Source organism: Pipistrellus kuhlii, unplaced genomic scaffold, assembly GCF_014108245.1.
Source record: "Pipistrellus kuhlii isolate mPipKuh1 unplaced genomic scaffold, mPipKuh1.p scaffold_m20_p_41, whole genome shotgun sequence".
In the NCBI taxonomy this organism is placed as follows: Eukaryota; Metazoa; Chordata; class Mammalia; order Chiroptera; family Vespertilionidae; genus Pipistrellus; species Pipistrellus kuhlii.
The window spans coordinates 59,495-77,831 of NW_023425542.1; the positions used below are offsets into that span (position 1 = coordinate 59,495).

The 18,337-nt window shown below is 57.3% G+C and overlaps 1 protein-coding gene across 2 annotated transcripts in view; it reads right to left on the reverse strand.

Moving 5' to 3' along the window:
• CCDC88C (coiled-coil domain containing 88C) overlaps positions 1–18,337 on the reverse strand; it is a 103,580-nt gene that overhangs the window by 32,572 nt on the left and 52,671 nt on the right. Inside the window, exons 5-15 of one of the 2 annotated variants that reach the window (XM_036411686.2) lie at positions 18,234–18,292; positions 17,141–17,224; positions 13,931–14,071; positions 13,322–13,506; positions 12,524–12,605; positions 12,018–12,176; positions 7,418–7,564; positions 6,630–6,774; positions 4,278–4,462; positions 2,714–2,851; positions 365–1,405 (exon numbers count right to left, since the gene is read on the reverse strand). In XM_036411686.2, coding sequence (XP_036267579.1) covers positions 365–1,405; positions 2,714–2,851; positions 4,278–4,462; positions 6,630–6,774; positions 7,418–7,564; positions 12,018–12,176; positions 12,524–12,605; positions 13,322–13,506; positions 13,931–14,071; positions 17,141–17,224; positions 18,234–18,292 — 2,366 coding nt within the window. The remainder of the gene's footprint in view (positions 1–364; positions 1,406–2,713; positions 2,852–4,277; positions 4,463–6,629; positions 6,775–7,417; positions 7,565–12,017; positions 12,177–12,523; positions 12,606–13,321; positions 13,507–13,930; positions 14,072–17,140; positions 17,225–18,233; positions 18,293–18,337) is intronic. The other variant, XM_045571934.1, reaches the window with a different exon arrangement.

Consider the following 18,337-nt stretch of genomic DNA (forward strand, 5'->3'; position numbering starts at 1 on the left):
AGAAAAGGCATAACAAATACAATAGGGTTAGGATGCAGAGAATGGACATCATGTGTACATGTGCATGTGCATGTGTGCATGCGTGTACATGATATGCATGGGAGGAATGCTGGAATAAAATAAGTCAGCCAGAGTCCGGGTTACCTCTGGGCAGTGAGAGAACAGCTGTGTTTCAGTCGGTTCTTCTTACCTTTCGGCACTATCCTGTCTAGAACCAAGGAAGGCAACGAAGGAGGACACACAATCCCACTTCGATCTAGAAGCACACCCCTCACGGCACACCTGTGCAGCTCTGGACAAAGACGTCAACCCCGCGCCCCACTCCCCACCCCCGCCCTGGAAGGGCTTCTGGCACCCCGCTCACCTCTCCCAGGGTGGTCAGCGTCCTGGTGTGCATGGTGACTTGCTTGGTGAGGTCTCTGTTGTCCTTCTCTAGCTCCTTCAGCTTGGTGGCCGTGTCCCTGCAGCGTGCCAGCTCCTTGTCCAGGGCGCGGCTCTCCTTCTCAGCGGCCGACAGCTTGGTGGTGATGTCGTCCAAGACCGTGTCCTTGAACTCCACCTGCTGCCACAGCCGACTCACCTCCTTCTCCAGCAGCTTCTTGTCTTTCTCCAGCTGGGCCACCTCCTGCTCCAGGGCCTCCTTGTCCTTCTCGGACCTCTCCAGCTGCTTGCTGGCCAGCTGCTGGGCCTCCAGGTCCCGCTGCAGGGCCTGGTTCCGCGCCTCCAGCTCCCCGCGCTCCCGCTCCAGGGTCTGCTGCAGCCGCAGGTTCTCGGCACTCACGCTCTGGTAGCTCAGCTCCAGGCGCTCCGACTTCTTGCTCAGGCTGCTCAGCAGCTCCACGTTCTTCCTCAGCTCCTCCTTCTCCCGCTCCAGCTCCTGGTTCTCCCTCTCGATCTGAGCCATCTTGGCGCCCGTGAAGCGCATGGCCTCCACCATCCTGCGCAGCTCCAGGTTCTCCTCGTCCAGCTGCTTGTTGTCCCGCTCCAGGCCTGCGAGCTGCACCGACACGTTCTGCAGGGTGTCCAGGGACTTCTGCAACCTCCGGTTCTCCAGCGACAGGCCCTGGCTCTCGCGCTCCAGGGTGTCCACTTTCTCGGTGGCCGTCGTCAGCGAGGTCACCTCCCGGGCCAGCTTCTCGTTCTCCTTCTCCAGCCGGTGCATCTCCTTCTCCAGCCCCTCCGCCCGCGCTGCCTTCTCCTTCACCTGCTCCAGGTCCCGGTGCAGCTGCTGCCGCTCCGACTCCAGCTTGCTGAGCTTGCTGCTGGTCTCCGTCACCGTCTGGTGGAGGGCTTCGTTCTCCTTCTCGATGTCCTTCACGCGGACCTCGCTGCTGACCTCTGACCTCTCCCGCAGCAACTGCACCGTTTGGTTGAGATGATCCTTTTCTTGCTCAAAATCCTTGATCTGCAGGAAAACACGATGGAAATGACACAGGTGGCCGCACGAAAGTATTCCAGTGATTTGATCCAAATGGGGGACTGAAGAATAGACTTGGGAAAGACACCCCACCATGGACCCAAAGGACATCCTAATTTTTCCGGAGGCCTGAGATGGACACAAGGTGAAGGGCACAGAGATCCCCACTGAGACAGGTGAAGTCAAAACACATTCACAGCAGCCGGGAAGGCTTAGAAAACATAAGCCACACCTCCCCTTACTTAAAACAATGCAAGTGGTTTCCCTCAGTGCTTTTTATCCTGGTCCACAGGAGCCCGTTGAGCTGGCCGCCCACCCGTGGCCGCTCCTCACACCACTCTCCCCTGCAGACATTCCACGTGATCTTCCCTCTGCCGTGAATATTCACCGGCCTCCATCCCCGGCCTTCAGCACCACTGGCTCTTTCTCATCCTCCAGAGCTCAGTGTGTCAGCTCCTCAGAGAGGCCCTGCACGATTCCAAACGTCTTGCACTTAGCAAGACTCTCCCTGGACCACGTATATTCCCTCAATAGCACGCATCTGAAGTCACCTGGCTTGTCACCTATCATTCTTCCTTCTAGACAATACAAGAGAGGGGGACCTCGCCTGTCTCTTCACTATACATAGCACTATCCCACCCCCGACTTTCTGCTCTACTAGAGAGGCTGAAAAACCCCAGTTCTTGATACACAGCCTCCCTTGCAGCTAGGGGTAGTCATGTGCTGGGTCTGGTCAATGACATGTCGATAAGAGGGTCTAGGGAGGCCTTCCCTCTGTCTCTTCACCCTCCACCTTCTTCCTGCCCACTTTTTTTTGGGGGGGTACAACAACCACTGCCAAGGGTGGCAGAGCAGGAAAAGGGAAACCTGGCCCCTGAGTGGCATCACTGAGCCACTGTCCCAATGCTGGGCTGCCATCCCTGGGCCTTGTGGTAGTGCCAGGCGGATCTGCCGTGGAGGTTTGCCAGGGTGACCCTGGACATATGGAGCGGGATCATTCTTTGTGCCAGGGCTGCCGGACATTCAGCAGCATCCCTGGCCTCACTGCACCACAGCCAGGAGCACCTCCCCTTCCAACCCGCCCCCATGTCCTGTCAGTCAAAAACGAGATGGCCAGTGTCCCTGGGAGGAGAAACCTGTCCCCATCCCCCTGCTGCAGCTGAGGATTGCTGCTCTGAGCTGCAGGTGAGTGAGGAACTGGTCACCCCGGAATCAATGACCAATGACCAGGACAGGGCTGTGATCCTGGACGCCCCCCCTTGCAGCCAGGGGCGCCATGCGCTCTAGAGGGCCTACCTGCCTGGCTTTGTCAGCCTTCAGGGTCTCCATGTCACTGTGCAGCTGTTCATTCTCTTTGATGAGCTCCTCACTGAGGGTCTCCAAATCCTGGTTGCTCTGCTTTTCCTTCTGCAGCTGGAGCTGCAACTTTTCAATCTGCAGAGCCAAAGACCCAGCCCGTGCAAAAGTCAGTTTCACGAAGTGAACGATGTTTCACAGCAGACCCGAACCCAGCAGACCCACAGAACACTCTCACAGGCCTTTTCTCAAGGAAAAACCCTCCTGCCCGCTTCTTGGGGAGGTACAGCAGCCACCGCCAAGGCTGGCAGAGCGGGAGGAGGGAAGCCTGGCTCCAGGTGGTGTCCCTGAGCCGCTGCCCCAGGTCAGGCCTTGTTCTGGAATGAGCTCCCCACACCCTTGACCATCTCCTCTCAGCCCACACAGTTTGCACTTCCGGCTCATGGTAGAGAAAAAGGTCATGGGCACCAATCGGTCAGCTTCCCTCCCAGCTTACCCCCTATTCACTTGCACTGCTTCTGTCTCAGGCCTTGTCCACTACTATCCTGAGGGTCAGGCAGGGCTCAACGCACAGCTATGGGCTGGCCCCAGCCTTGCTCTCACTCAGTTGGGGCCTGGAGTGTGTGTCCTCCAACCCCCCACCTTGCTCACCCCCTCTCCCACCTTACTCTTAATGCGACACCTCTGCCGCCCCTTCCCTCACAGAGAAAGGAATGAGATTCCAACATTTGCGTTTCTGATTGTTGTTGCTTTTAGGAGGAAGATGTGATTGCCCACGTCCCGCCCACCACTGCTAGACACCCCTCCATCTTTCTTCGTCTGGTTCTTTTTGTCATGGAACCAGGGCCCTTCCTTATGCCTGTCCATCCCCGAAGGACCTCCATTTCCCTAGGGAGAGCTTGCTGGGCTGAGATGGGGGCTGGCCCCAAGGGGGTCCCCATCCTCCCCATAGGAGCACCAGGCTTGGGCCGAGGGCTCATGTAGTGAGGCTCTAGGGCCCCAGAGCACGCGGGTGCCAGGGACCTGCCAGCAGCCCCCGTGCCGGGCTTGTGTTCCCATGATGGACTTCCAAGACTGCCCCCTTTCCTCTCAAAACCAGAATCCCTGGCAGGAGGAATGAACTGAGGACATCAATGCAAATGAGGCATGGGAAGGCACCGTCTCTAAGGCCCCCAGCAGGATGGTGAGTCTCAGGGAGGGATACGGACTTCGGGAACTCTGGTTTACAGACTTTTCCCACCAAAGTCAGCCTACAGCCTGGGCGACACTCGGTTGGTGGGAAAGCCAAGCAGGCACCAGAGTGCTTGGGACTCTGGGCAGCCGTGTCCTGGCTGACCCTGTGCCCTCCTTCTCAGAGGCCTCTGAGTGACCATGCCATCTGGACGCGCCCAAGCTGTGCCCTGGCTCCAGGAAGGCCAGTGTCGGGCCATGTCCTCTGTGGTGCTCAGCGGACGGCGAGGCGCACCATCCCTCTAACGTCAGGGAGGACCCAGGACGGGCCAGGCTCGGGTGAGAAAGCAAAGCCAGCTCTGCTGGTCAGGACCGAGGCAGCCAATCTCGTTACCTTCGTGCTGAGCTGCTGGTTCTCCTTCTCCAGCTCCCCGCACTTGAGGCTGCTCTCCTCCAGGGCCAGGGAGGCGTCCCGCAGCCCCTGGATGGTGCTCTGGAGGCTCTGGTTCTCCTTCTCCAGCTTCAGGATGCGGCTGGAAGCGCACTCGTTCAGCTCAAACACAAACGACTTCCTGGAGGCTGAAGAGCAAAGTTGGGTCAGAACCATCACCCCGAGCTCTAGGTGTGAGGGGCCTGGGAAGGTCGGCTGGGTGCCCTCCGTTGTTCACAGGGTGCTGCTGCTGTCGGCACCTGAGGGCTCCTCAGGTAGTTATGGCCCCTCTGCTGCCTTAGCTGGTAGGGAAGCAACTGGAGCTTAAGAAGAAGGTGACGGTGGAGAGGCCAATGCAACACCTCAAGATGGTGAAACTGCTGGAACCACTTTTTACCAAGTTCTAAGCTGATAATCAGGTCAAGGATTTCAGAGACTAACAGATGGCAAAGAGATGACGTTCATTTTCTGTGCCAGCCCTCAGAGTGGTGGGGGTCTGGGTGGCTCAGCTAAGGCTGTGGGGGGCGTGATAAATGACCAGTATGTCTGCAGGCGGTAGAGTCTCTGAGGCAAGTATGCCCAGTACTTACCGGCCCTGAACAGGGCCTTCGGACACATTTCATTTTGTACTGCCACAACTGCATTGAAAAAAGAATCAGACAGTATATCTAAATTGCTTGAAAAAGTCTAAGCGAGATCAACATAAGGTAAAGACAGAGGAAGGCAGATTTTCTCCTTGGCTTTTATACAGCTTGAATGCAGAACAGAAAAGAAGCAGAGACCTGAGAAGAATCGGAGATCTCAGCTCCTTCCTGACACAAGGAGGGGCGTGACTTTAGGTAAACGAATGGATGAGGGGTTGGGGTGCTCCCTCACCTGTCGCTCCAGGCCCACATCCTCAGCCCTGGGAGCCTTATCACACTGCACCACTCCTAGGGCTGCACCCCACCTGCTTCCTGTTCACCCCCTCAGGGCTGGAAGGATCTAGTGGGGATGCCAACAGCCATCCTTCGTTGGTGCCCTGGGGTCAGGCACAGCGCAAGGCTTCACTGTCTCCTCAGGAGATACGCATAGGAATCCTGCGAGGCAGCGTCCCTACCCCCATTGTGCAGATAAGAAAACTGAGATTTAAAAGGGGTCATCTGGCTAACAGGTGGAGGAGCTAAGACTTGAAACCAGGCCTTTCTGACTCAAGAAGCCACCACACCATCCATGCAAAAGTACTTTCACGCTTTGTTCATGTGCTGCCAGCTGAGCAGCAGGAGTGGGAACACCAAGAAGTCATGGGCCCTGAACTGAAAGGGCTCACAAACTACACAGAGTGCCTGAGGCAGGGAGGGTGCCAACCCCCAGCCTCCCTGGTCTCACAGAAACATTAGGTCTGAGAGCTTCCTGCCAGCCGGCACCACTCCTGCCTTCCACCAGGGGGCAGTGTCCTCCCCATGTATCTGAACTTCCAGAACAGGGATCCCTGATTGTCGTCCCCTTTTTCCCAGGAGTGCCGAGACACCAAACCACAGAAAGAACTGACTTCTCACACTGATTCATAGCTCAATGAACTGATTTTAGGTCTGGAACTGATGGCAACCTTTGAAGAGAAGGAATATCCAGCTGCTTTCAACAGCCTCTCCATGATGCTTAGGGATGTTGATCAGAATTGGAAAAGCAGCACCTCTCCCACCCCAAGTCCCTCCTGGGCTCAGGTGCATGTGATGTTGCTGAGCACAGGAAGTGGCTACTTATTTGCAGGGTGCACTGACTGCCCCTGGCCAACCCCACACCTCCTGTGGGGGCTGAGAGGAGGCACGCACAAGGAGGGGAAGAGGCCTGGCTCCCCTAAGAAGGAGACACATAGCAGCCTCTTCCCAGGGAGACAGAGAACAGACTGTACCCATCTGCCCGATTATGAGATGAACGGAGGAAATCATGCCCAGGGTTAGTTATACTGGAGGTTTGTGACCTCTGGGGAAGGCTCCTGCCATCCAGAGCTTTCAATCCCCAATAGACAGATCTAAACCATCCTCTGGGTGTCAGCGTGCTGTCATCTGGAAGCTCCTGGGACTGTCCACATGGGAGCCGAGAAATCCGACAACACTTACTTTGTAATTCATGTCCTGACTTCAAGGCTGCCAGACCCTTCATGTTCCCCTTGGGGAGAATTGCAATGTAACAGTTCCAATGGCTCTTGAATAAAACCCTATTCACTTGGGGTGAGGATGGGCTCACACAGGAGATTCACAGCCAAGGGCGCAGCTCCCTGGAGGAGGGAGAAACCGCAACCAGCCTGGCTCCCAGGCCCCCGGGGCTGCTGCCTACCGTCTGACAGGTCTGCGCTCTTGGAGAGCTGCTCCAGCTCCCAGCCCAAGTGGGCGGACTCGTTCATGCTCTGCTTCTGTGCAATCTCGAGGACCATGTTCTCTTCCAGCAGCTCCTCAATGCGCTTTTTGTCTGTGTCCCGGTCCTAGTGCAGAAAGAGGGAGTAGTGGGGATGCCCCCATGCCACCCTCTGGACAGGCCCCGCCCCTGTGCACCCACCCTCCTTCCCCAGGATGAAGGCCTCCATACACCTGCTCACTTCCCAAAACACAGCTGCACAGAAGTGACTGCAACACAGGGCCCAGCTGGGAGACCTACAGCCACTAAAAGACACGCTGACCCGGTGGCCTAGGTGATGAAGACACCCAACGTCTCTGAGTGGTGTCTGAACAAAGTGGTGCACAGCACAGGGCTTTAAAGCAGGTAATATGATGACGGGCAGCTATGCGGTCCCTTAGCAGGTTTAACATGCCTTGGAATGGCTGTAGGAACTCCCAAAGCACAGCTCAACCCACATCCTAAACACCAGCAGAGACCTTTTTTTTTTGCAAAAGACACCCATGTACAACCATCCTTACAGAAAAGCAATGCAAGTCAGGCCCTGTCTGTTTTGAGGGCCTTAAGTGGTGCCCACTCACGCTGGTGAGCTTGGCAAGCAAGTCTCCGCGGTTGGCGGTTCCCTGTGTGGGCAGCAGCCCCAGCCCAGCAGCAGAACCTCAGGGAAGGGCACAACGTGAGCCTGCAATGGCCCCGCCTGCGGGACACGTGAGGACAACGACTCGCCGTACCAATTCCAGGTCGTGCAGCTTTGACTTCAGCTGCAGGTTCTCCTTCTCCAGCTCGTACAGCTTATCGACCCGGGCCCGAGCCGCCGTCAGCTGTTCCTCCAGGATGGACTTGGTATCAATCAACGTGAAGTTGTCTTCTCTCAGCTCCTGGTCAGCGAAAACACACACGAGAACCGTCAGACCTAGGCCCCTTCAGGCATCTGCACCCAAACCTGCCACCTCAGGGTCACGCTGCCGCCGCGGGGCGTTCTCTCTCTGCTTTGGGACACCTGCCCCTGCCCCATCAGCCGGGCCAGGTGCACGTTCTCTATGGAGAAAACCTCTGCATCAGGACACTGGGAAGGGAACACTTCTGCAGCGTCTACTTTCTGCCAGCCCCGGCGTCAGCGTGTCTCACGTGTACAGCCTTGTCTATTGGACGAGTGCGCCCGCTGACAGGTATGCCACTTCGCTTAACAAGGAAGGGGCGGGGCTGAGAGTCTGTCCCAGATTTGAGGGCTGAGCCTAGGCCATCTCAAGTCAATAGTCAGTCACTCCTCTGATCTGGGTGCTGGAAGTAAATGGCTATCCGGGTGAGCTATTGTTCAACACACAGTTCCTATTGGAACATTTCACGCACGTCCTCTTAGAAAAGCGGCTCTCAGCAGTTTCCTGGACATGAGGGCTAAGACACAACGAACAATACTGTGGGCCTCTGGGAGTTGGGCACATGCTGGGTGTGGGACGCCGTGGCTGGTCCCTCACAGGCCCCCTCACGGGAGGAGTCTGCTGGACTTACTCCTGTCCCAGTGCCCAGCACACATGGGGAGCTGCTCAGCTCTTTCCCCGCCCCAGGAGCCCTTCCAGAACCACTCGGTGTCTTAGGGGCCGAGTCTCCCCTGAATGCCTTCACATTCTGGGAACACGCATACATGGGATGTGACCGTTGCTCTCAGTGGGCAGTTCTCCAAGGCTGGCCCCACTCATGGGTTCTAACGACTGGGAGTGGGCGGTAGCTGCTGCTTTTCCATCTCATGTTCATTTTCCCCACAGGGGCCAGAACCCAAGCTTCTGGGTAGAAGAGAAGCCGTGGACCTGCCATCAGTGGACACAGTTCTGATCAAAGCCTGGCAGCAGGAAGGGTTTGCTCACAGACCCTGGATTCATCTGGGCACCGTCTCCCTGCCCGTCCCCGGCCCTGCACTGGGTGCCCTCTATCCTTGCACATTCACTCTTCATAGCAGCCCCAAGGGGGAGGCAGGGACAGTTCCTTCCTACGCATGAAGATGCTGCTGTGGGTTAATTAAGGAACGAGCCCCAAGCCATACAGCCAGCGAGGGGTGAAGCTGGGGCTTGAACTCTGCTAGAGAGCTCCAGACATGTGTTCTCTTACGGAGCCCCAGGTGTGTGTGTGTGTGTGTGTGTGTGTGTGTGTGTGTGGAGAAGAAGAGGGAGAGGAAGAAGGTCAGACTGCTCTCAGTGATGTGGGCTGGAGCCGATGGAGGGCCACGAGCACGAAGGAGGCCCGGCTCTCCCTCCCTGGCCACGGCCCCCAGCGTTCTCACCTCGTGTTCCAGCCAGTCTACCTACCAGCACTCATCTATGTCACACACTCTCAGGCCCTGAGCTCCCACAGCATAGCCTGCCCCTTCGCCTTACAACCAACTCCTACTTGGCCTTCAAAACCCAGCTGGAGTTGCCCCCTCTGAGAAGTGCTTGCAACTCCACTCTGTGAATCAGATGCTCAGGCTCCCCAAGTGCCCACAAGCTGGGGCAACACTGAGCTGGCCTGTCCTCCTCCTGCAGGCTGGTCCCACAGGTGAATCCAGGGTCTGTGAGCAAACCCTTCCTGCTGCCAGGCTTTGATCAGAACTCTCTTTCTGTTCCTGGGGCCTCCCAGAAATGCTCAGTGACACTTGTCAGCTGAATCACGCCGTGAGGGGGAATCGGAGGTGGCCAGTGAGCTGCAATGGCCAGACTTGGACCACACGCAGGGATGGACAGTGTCCGGACGCAGAACACAGCGTGGAACGAAGTGACCTACAGCTACTGTTCGAATACGTTTTCCTTTTCTGGTGGTGTAGATGTTGCCGGGTGTTAGGCGTCAGAAATATCTAAACTCGCTCTGTGCACCTGCCACCTCAGAAGGGAGAGACCAGACCGCAAGAAGCCGTGCCAGAGTCCTCAAGCTGGCAAAGGGCTTGGCCTGGATGGGGGAGGGGCCCCAGCCCTGCAGCTGCCCACAGCCAGCCTGGCCCCGGGAGCCTGACCCCAACTGAACCGGGAGGCTATTTAGAGGCCAGGCCCAGCCCAGCCAACAGCTGAGGGGCCACGTTAGGAAGCCACAGGCCGGGCCTGATGGCTGGCCCCCAAGCGGAGGGGAACTGTCCTTGGCGCTCTGACCTGCTGCCCACCACTGCCCAAGCATCACCATTTGGAAGGAGACTAAACCTCGTGAGGTTTCCCCGTCCTTCTCCCCAGATTCCCAGTCTTTTCACTGCTGGGAGGTGGGTTTGTCCTTGTGGGGTGACTACCGAGTGCCTTGTGTGCGCCAGGCCCCAGGCATGCAGTCGCTTACGACCCTGCGCCTCCCCTCGGGGGCTCAAGGTGCCTCCGGAAAACCTGGCGGAGCAGGGCTGGCCGGGCGGGCCTGTGCACAGTCTGCAGGGCTGCTGAGCCACCGCGACCTAAGGACGTCCCCACTGCTCCTGGGCCCTGGCACACGGGCCTCCGAGGACAGTGTGACCCCCCCCCCCCCCCCCCCCCCCGCCTGGCCTGGGCTCCATGAACCACACCGTTTCTCTTTAACTTGTCAAACAAATGCAAAATTTAAGGCATTACTAACTTTTTCTTTTGTTTTTCTTGTTGTTGCTGTTACACCTCACCTGAGGATATTTTTCCATTGATTTTTTATTTAGGGAGAGTGGAAGAGAGAGGGAAAAGACAGAGAGAAACATGGATGTGAGAGGAACACATTGATTGGTTGCCTCTTGCACGCGCCCAGACCAGGACCCAGGCTGGGGAGGAGCCTGCTATGGAGGTGCATGCCCTTGACCGAATTAAACCCGGGACCCTTTGGTCCGTAGGCCAGTGCGCTATCCACTTCGCCAAACCGGCCAGGCCTAAGGCATTACTAATTGGACAGAAAAGTTGTTCATCGTTATGAAAAATATTGCTGCATCACCCAGAGGCAGGAAAGTGGAGAACACGGAAAAGGAGTTCCCATGCGAAACCCTCCGACAGCCCAGGCGCTCCCGGCACAGGGAAGCCACACAGGCCTTTGGTCGCCGTGTCTGCGTGACCGAGCAGGGCAGCTTGCACTGGCCCCAAAACGCACCCCCATCCACGGGACAGTATTGGGGTGAGGTGTGGGGGCTGCCGCAGGCCCCCGGTGTGCAGGAGGGCTGCAGAGGCAGCGGTCTGGGGAGCCTGTACGTGACTGTCTGCGGCCCTCCCACCGGTGGCCCTCCCGGCGAGTGAGCGTGCCGTGTGCCGGAACCCGTCTGTGCTGCAGATGGATGCCTTTCACCACCAGCAGGGCCAGCAGGCCATTTCCAGGACAAAGCTTAGAGCGGCCTCCACCCCCACCCCGCCTGGGCCAGGCTGCCTTGGCACAGCACCCGAGGCGCCTTCTCCAAGGGGCGAGCGTGTCACCCACATTCCTGGGGAAAGACACACCCTGAGGAGGCCGGAGGTACAAACGGCCGTCTCCAGCCTGCCGCCACGTGGCTCAGGAACCTTGGGGCCCGTATGCAGCAGGAGAGCATGCTGAGGTCTCCGGCCAAACAGCCTGTCCCAGCACACCTGCCGCCACCTGGCCCGGGGACTGTGAACTGCCTCTAACCCCTGGGGCCTGCAGAAGGGGGCAAAGTTCCCACACCCTCGGGAGAGAGAGCTCTGGAACCCACTGTTGACCTGAAGCAGTCAGGGTGAGAGGTCAAAGCACCAAAATCCCTGCCTCAGAATCCCTGCCACCCTCCCCTGAGTGGATCCGAGTAGGCTATGCCACTGAGAGCTTACTATGGGACTTGCTCCTACACCAGGTATCTTAACTCCCTCACTGTATAAACCCCATGAACGAGTACAGTTATCTCTGTTTTACAGGTGGAGGAACAGTCCTGGCAAGATTTAGACAAAAATTACAAGTCTTAAAGAAAAAAAAAAAAGCTGAAACCGGTTTGGCTCAGTGGATAGAACATCGGCCTGCAGACTGAGGGGTCCCAGGTTCGATTCCGGTCAAGGGCATGTACCTTGGTTGTGGACACATCCTTAGTCAGGGCGTGCGCACGCGCAGGAGGCAGCTGATCAATGTTCCTCTCTCATATATGTTTCTAATTCTCTATCTCTCTCCCTGCCTCTCTGTAAAAAAAATCAATATATTTTTTTTTTAAAAAAGATTTGTGAATAGAAAGGTCATCACTGTGGCATGAGGTAGAAAGAAAAAGTCCTAAAAGAATCAGGCCTTCCAACCATATTCCCAATTCTATTCCTGCCACTAACAGAGGAAGACCCAGAGGTCATGCAGACAGGTCGGGGTGCAAGGGCAGCTGGGAAAGCATCACAGCTCCTCCCCCTCCTCCAGGTCAGAAGCGCCGTGGGCGCCTGCCTGGCTCGGGCTCACCTCCATGCGGGCCTTGTAGAAGTCCGCGTCCTTCAGCTTCTCCCTGAAGCGCACCAGCTCCATCTCCAGCTTCTCCACGCGGCTCCCCTTCTCCCGCAGGGAGTCCAGCTCGTCAAGGTAGGCGCGAGCAGACCGGGCGCTGGCGGCCAGCTGGATGTTCTGGGAGGTGGGCAAAGGCAGGGACCTGGCTCAGGGCACTGTCCGGGCTGGGGGGAAAGGGGCCAAGACCCTGCAGCCCCGAGAGAAGCCAGGCCCTGGCGGCCGAGCGGCTCCATGTGCAGGTCACCGCGGGGGCCCCACACGCTGTCACCAAAATATGTCATCCCCACAGCAACTCGCAGGACAACGGGCTCTCAGGCAGCGTTGTTTTGAGTGGGAAGGAGCCAAGCCTTTGTAGGAAGGTCCCGTGGTTACATTCCTGGACCTCGGGCCATGGTTACGGGGGCATCCTAGCTCCTCACTCGCCCTCCCCACCCCACACACACACACATGACAGGCTCACACACCTCCTGCTTGACTTTTTGCAGCTCCAGCACCAGCTGATCCACCTCATGCCTGGTGTCCGCCAGCTGCTCTGTCTTCTCCTCCCTGGGGGCGACGGGAGGACGTGGTGAGGCTTCCTCAGAAGCACCCAGAAAGCCCACCACCCGGGAGACCACGGCGGGAAAGGAACGGGAACCTGGCTTCTGGGTGTGAGGAGGGAGTCTGTATGTGGGGCTTGGAAATCACTCCCGACTCCGAAGCCATTTTTACGTTTTCAGTGCCTGCTCTCGAACGAGAGCCGCTAGACACCGAGCTTTCCTCTGAGGGTGCGGGACGGGGAAGGAGCCCCAGGAGCCCCTGCGCCCCTCCACGGCCAGGCAGGCAGCGAGGCCCACTGGCGGGGACGTGAAGGCGGGCAGCTCCCGAGATGACGGGCACATGGCATCGCAGCCGCAGGAAAGAGGGCACAGGCTTGCCACGCGGGACGAGACACACCCTCCCTCCAGCCAAGAACACACACACTAGTGTGTGGCCATTCGACCCCCACGCTGGGCCCGAGGATAAACAGCAGGCTGCTGCTCTGCCTGTGATGTCTGGACTGGCGGGAGCCCCAACGGCCCAGCAGAACCCCTCCCGTGCAGGCCCCAGCGTGGGATGGACTAGCCACGGCCAGACGGTCTGAGCTCGGAGCGGTGCCTGCACTCCGGGGCGCCGGTCAGAGCTCCCCCGTTTGCTGCATCGCCTGGCAGTGAGCCACGTGTTAAGAGATGTGTGGGGACACACGACCCAAGAGCAGAGAGGACGGGACACGGGGGACTCACAGCTCCTGCCGGACGCGGCGCAGCCGGGCCTTGGTGTCCGCCAGCTCCACGGCCAGGTGCTGCTTGTCCTCGCTGGAGAGGCTGCTGGTGGGGCTGGGCGTGGACTCGGCGCTGGAGGACCGGAGCGGGCTGGGCGGCTGCTGCGCCTGCAGGTAGTCCCGCTCCTGAGTCAGGTCCACGATCAGCTGGGGCGGGCAGAGAGGGCTCTCACGGCGTGCTCCTGTGCCTGGCACAGTGCCCGCCTTAGCCCTTGGTGAGGAGGACCAGAGCACGGAAGTAAAAGAGATGTCAGTCGATACTGCAAGGCCACGAGGGAGGCGGGAGAAAGGCGGTGTGAGTTTTTGAAAAGCGAGGACACATTTACTGAGACCGAAAGGGGCGTGTGAATGGAGCAGGGTCCCCACGCCCAACTCCGACCCTCACTCAGGTGTCTGGAGGTGACGGTGCCCCCAGGGAACGTGCCCACGGTGCCCACGTCCCACCCCCACGGAAACTGGATCACGAGAGAAAGAGAGGCTTGAGAGCAAGAGTCAGGATGAGGAGCGCGCGGCCCATACCTCGGGCCCCAGGCCCAAGCCCCTCCCTGCCCTGCCCATTAGGCAAACCCACCTCCCTGCACTCATCGCGATCATCTATGAGCCTCCGGAGGTGAAACACCATGTTCCTCGAGAGGGCCTCCAGCTCCTCTGGGGCCACGTCTGGAACCTCCAGCCACTGCAGGTCAAACACGTTCTCCTGGTTGTGGGTCACCTGAGGGCACACACGGGTCCGGGGCTGCAGAGGCCGGGCAGGGAGCAGCTGCGGGGGGTCCCCGAGAGCGTCCCCCACAAGGCCACGCCTCGTGGGCCCAGGCAGACTCTGCCACAGCCGACCCATCTTACGGTCATTAACCTCAGCCACGAAGCTTCTGTGGCAGGCGGGGGGGGGGGGGGGGAAGGTTCGGGAGCTCCCGGCAGCCACGTTCTTCATGCACACAAACCGCCACCGTCACGCTCGTTCAGAGGACGCTGACTGTAACCCCGAAGCTCTTCCTACAGACAGTCGTGCCCCAAACTGTCCTCGGGTGCTTTTAGTAGCACACCATCAATCTATCACAGACAGGAAGGGAGCCCCGGGGGTGGGTGAGGGTGGGTGAGGAGAGGAATAGCGTCTTATTCCTGAAAATCGAATGTGAGGAGGGCAAAATTTTAAAACAGAAAACAGGGGCTTTCTGTTGCTTAAGTTGCTGAGACCTGTTTGGCTCAGTGGATATAGGGGTCCCGGGTTTGATTCCGGTCAAGGGCATGTACATTGGTTGTGGGCGCATCCCCAGTGGAGGGTGTGCAGGAGGCAGCTGGTCGATGTTTCTCTCTCATCGATGTTTCTAGCTCTCTTTCTCTCTCTCTCCCTTCCTTTCTGTTAAAAAAAAAAAAAAAATCAATAAAATATATTTAAATAAAAAGCTTATGTCCGGCCGGGACCGGTTTAGCTCAATGGATAGAGCGTCAGCTTGGGGACTGAAGGGACCCGGGTTCGATTCCGGTCAAGGGCATGTACCTTGGTTGCGGGCATATCCCCAGTAGGGGGTGTGCAAGAGGCAACTGATCGATGACTCTCTCTCATCGATGTTTCTAACTCTCTATCTCTCTCCCTTCCTCTCTGTACAAAATCAATAAAATATATTTTTACAAAAAAAAAAAAAAAAAAGCTTATGTCCGAATGTTGGGTACATAACAATCTTAGGTTATTTTCTGGGGAAATATTTCATAACTTAAAATAATATTCGGGGGAACATGTTTCTCACCCCCATAGGCCACACGGGCCCGCCAGGTGTCCGCGGAGGCCCATGCCAGGCCCTCGCCAGGCAGCCTCTCCGCCGCCTGCCCGCCTGCCCCGGAGCCCAGACCAGCCCGAGGAGGCCGACGGTCTGTCTCCAGGCCTCGTCGTCTCAGAGTGGGAAGATGAGTGTTAGTGCACTCGGGCCTCAAAGGAGGAAAACAAATGGAAACCTACTCAGTGAGGTGCACCAAAAAAAAGTTCTTCCATTTTCCAGAGAGGTAAACGGAGGCAGAAAATAACTTAAAAAAAACCACAGCACACCACCCCACAACAAGAAAACAGGGCCTTTCGGTTTCTCAATGACACCACTCCCTCAGCTCTCCCACCTCACAGAGGGGAGAAGCCGGGGTCGGCCCATCTCGGAGCATTTGGAGAAATCTCAGCCCACGGGACCAGGCACCCGAAGGCCAGGTTCGGGGACTCGGAGGCTGGCTGAAGGTCGCCCCATCCCAGGGCCTGGGAAAGGCCTCTCATGTCTGGAAAGGGGGTCCGGGGACACAACCCCAGCGGCACACGGCCCCCCGGGCAGCTTTAATAAAGGCTCATGTTGCCCCTCCCCCTCCCCCTCCCCCGTGCTGCCGGGTGTGTGTGTCTCCTGTGGGGCTGGGCCCCTGACTGAGAAGCACATGACTAATTTTGAAGCCCAGTCCTCACAGCCAGCCCTGAACCTGATCACCACTCAGAACTCAGAGCTGCCTCCCACCCCCTTTCATTTTAAATATCCTACTGGCTGAGCGGGGGAGGTCGTGCGCATTGAAGACCTAGTCCCCAGACACATCCCTTTTCAAAACACGTGGACCCACAGGAAAACAAAAAGGCAGAAAGGTCCCCAGGCTGACAGGAGGCCCCTCACCGTCAGGAAGGGCTAAGTGTGCTTAGGACAATGCGGATTTCCCCTCGACGGCGACAAGCCGACTCAGTCCATCACCCCATGGTGCCTGGAGGCTGGGGACCCGTCAGCCCAGCCTGTCCCCGGTGCCAGCCTGGGGAGCTGTGTGCAGCTGCCCCTGCCAGTCACACACCTGCTCCTAGGCGCTCCTGCTCATGCCTTTTGCATGCCGTTATCTCATCTGTCCAAGGAGACTGAGGGCTGAACCACTTCTCCTAAGGCCGTGGTCGGCAAACTCATTAGTCAACAGAGCCAAATAGCAACAGCACAACAATTGAAATTTCCTTTGAGAGCCACATTTTTTAAAACTTAAGCTTCTTCTAATGCTACTTCTTTAAAATAGACTTGCCCAGTCTGTGGTATTTTGTGGAAGAGCCAAACTCAAGAGGCCAGAGAGCCGCATGTGGCTCTTGAGCTGCAGTTTGCCAACCACGGTCCTAAGGTAACTAAATCATACAAGGCTTCCTCTGGAGGGAGCGGGGGATGTCAGGGAAATAAACTTCCGGTCAGTGCCTGCCCCCACAGGCCCGGTTTCCAGGGAAACCACGTCTGATGTGACCACCTCTGCCAGGCTCCATGGCAGAGGGACCATCCTCAGTACAGAGCCCTCCGACCCCACCCCAGGGGCCGAGTCCACAGCGACAGCCCTTCTAGGTGCTGGTTTCTCTCTTCCCAGGGGGTGGCAGCCGTGTCTCTGCCACGTCCCTGACAGACACGGACAACCTTTCTCAGTGACACTCAACCGTGTGAAGCAGGGCGACAAATGCCAGAATATATTTTCAGGGCCCGCAAATCAAATTCTGAGTCCAACCACTTGACAGCCCTTAAAAATAGTCTGAGCCCATATTAGGCAAGAAGAGGAGGCAAAAGACGACTTGACTGAGGTGTTTTAAATTTGTTTTTTCTTCGAACTCTTACCCCCATTTTACTTTAGCTTGCTGAGGACTAGCTTCCCACACAGGTTCGATATTTCTGTGGTATCGGAAACCTAAAATCAGTGAATTCACTAACGGGTGATGTAGCCTTTCAACTCCTCCAAGAGAGCCTGCCTCCTGGCTGACATGGGAGTGGGGGTCTACGGTTGAGCCCCACGGAGCCAGCCACACACCTACCTCCTGAATATGGGCCACGATCCCGGCCTGGGTCTCGATGTCCAGCTGTTTGATTCTGTCGATGAACTCCTCTTTCCTTTCGCACTGCGGGGTAATGCGTGTTAATGGGAGCATTGCGTGTTAAGGGGAGCATTCTGCGAGCGAGGCGACCGGAGCCCACCGCGGCCACAGAGCGTTTCCCAGTGACCTGCCCGCCTGCCCTGGCTTCCTCCTTTGTAACCGAGAATTTGACTTCCCCACCGCCCCTCAGACTGAGGTTTTTCCGGAGCCGTGGTCGGCAAACTGCGGCTCGAGAGCCACATGCGGCTCTTTGGCCCCTTGAGTGTGGCTCTTCCACAAAATACCACGGCCTGGGTGATCGATTTAGAAGTTTAAGTTTTAAAAAATCGGGCTCTCAAAAGAATGTCAATCGTTGTGCTGTTGATATTTGGCTCTGCGGACTAATGAGTTTGCCGACCACTGCTCTAGAGGACTGAGTTTCTCTTTATTACAAGTTGCTGTGAGAACCTACATCAGAATCACCTGGGGTGCTTGTTCTTAAAAAGCCCCATCTGGTTGAAGACGTGGGGGATGAAACACAGAAATCTGCACATTAAACAAGCTCCATTGATTCTTAAACGAGTCAAGACCAAGACCACCTGGTGTAAGCCAGATGGCGACAAACACTGTCTTCAAAGGGATGGATGGTAAAACAACAGAGGCCGCGGGCCACTGAGTCTCAGCCTGCCTCGTGCTGTGAGAGCAGCCGGAGACAGTACCAGAAGTCACCACGGGGGCTGTTCCCATGAACCTTATTTCCCGAGACGGGCTGTGTGTAGGCCAGGCTGTGTGTAGCTGCTGCTCTTTGCTCGAGGTGTCCCTATTCTGGGTATGGTTTGCTAAGGGCACCCTGGGCTGAGGAATCCCCACTTGCTTCTTGCCATAGGTACCCCGGGACCACAGAACTGGCTGCCACTCAGGAAGCCGGGACGTGTCATGTTGGGCTGAAGGCAGCTTCCCTCCTACCTCACTCACTAAGGGGGAGTCTATCCCCACAAACCCAAACACAGGATGGCTGAGGCCAGGCCCCCCTCCACCCTTGCCCATGCCATACCTGGACGGCACAGCCCAGCACCAGCAACAGCACCTTTTTGATTTCCTCCATACTCTTCCCTGAATCAAAAGAGCAACGTATTTAATTAGACTCATGTGTTCACA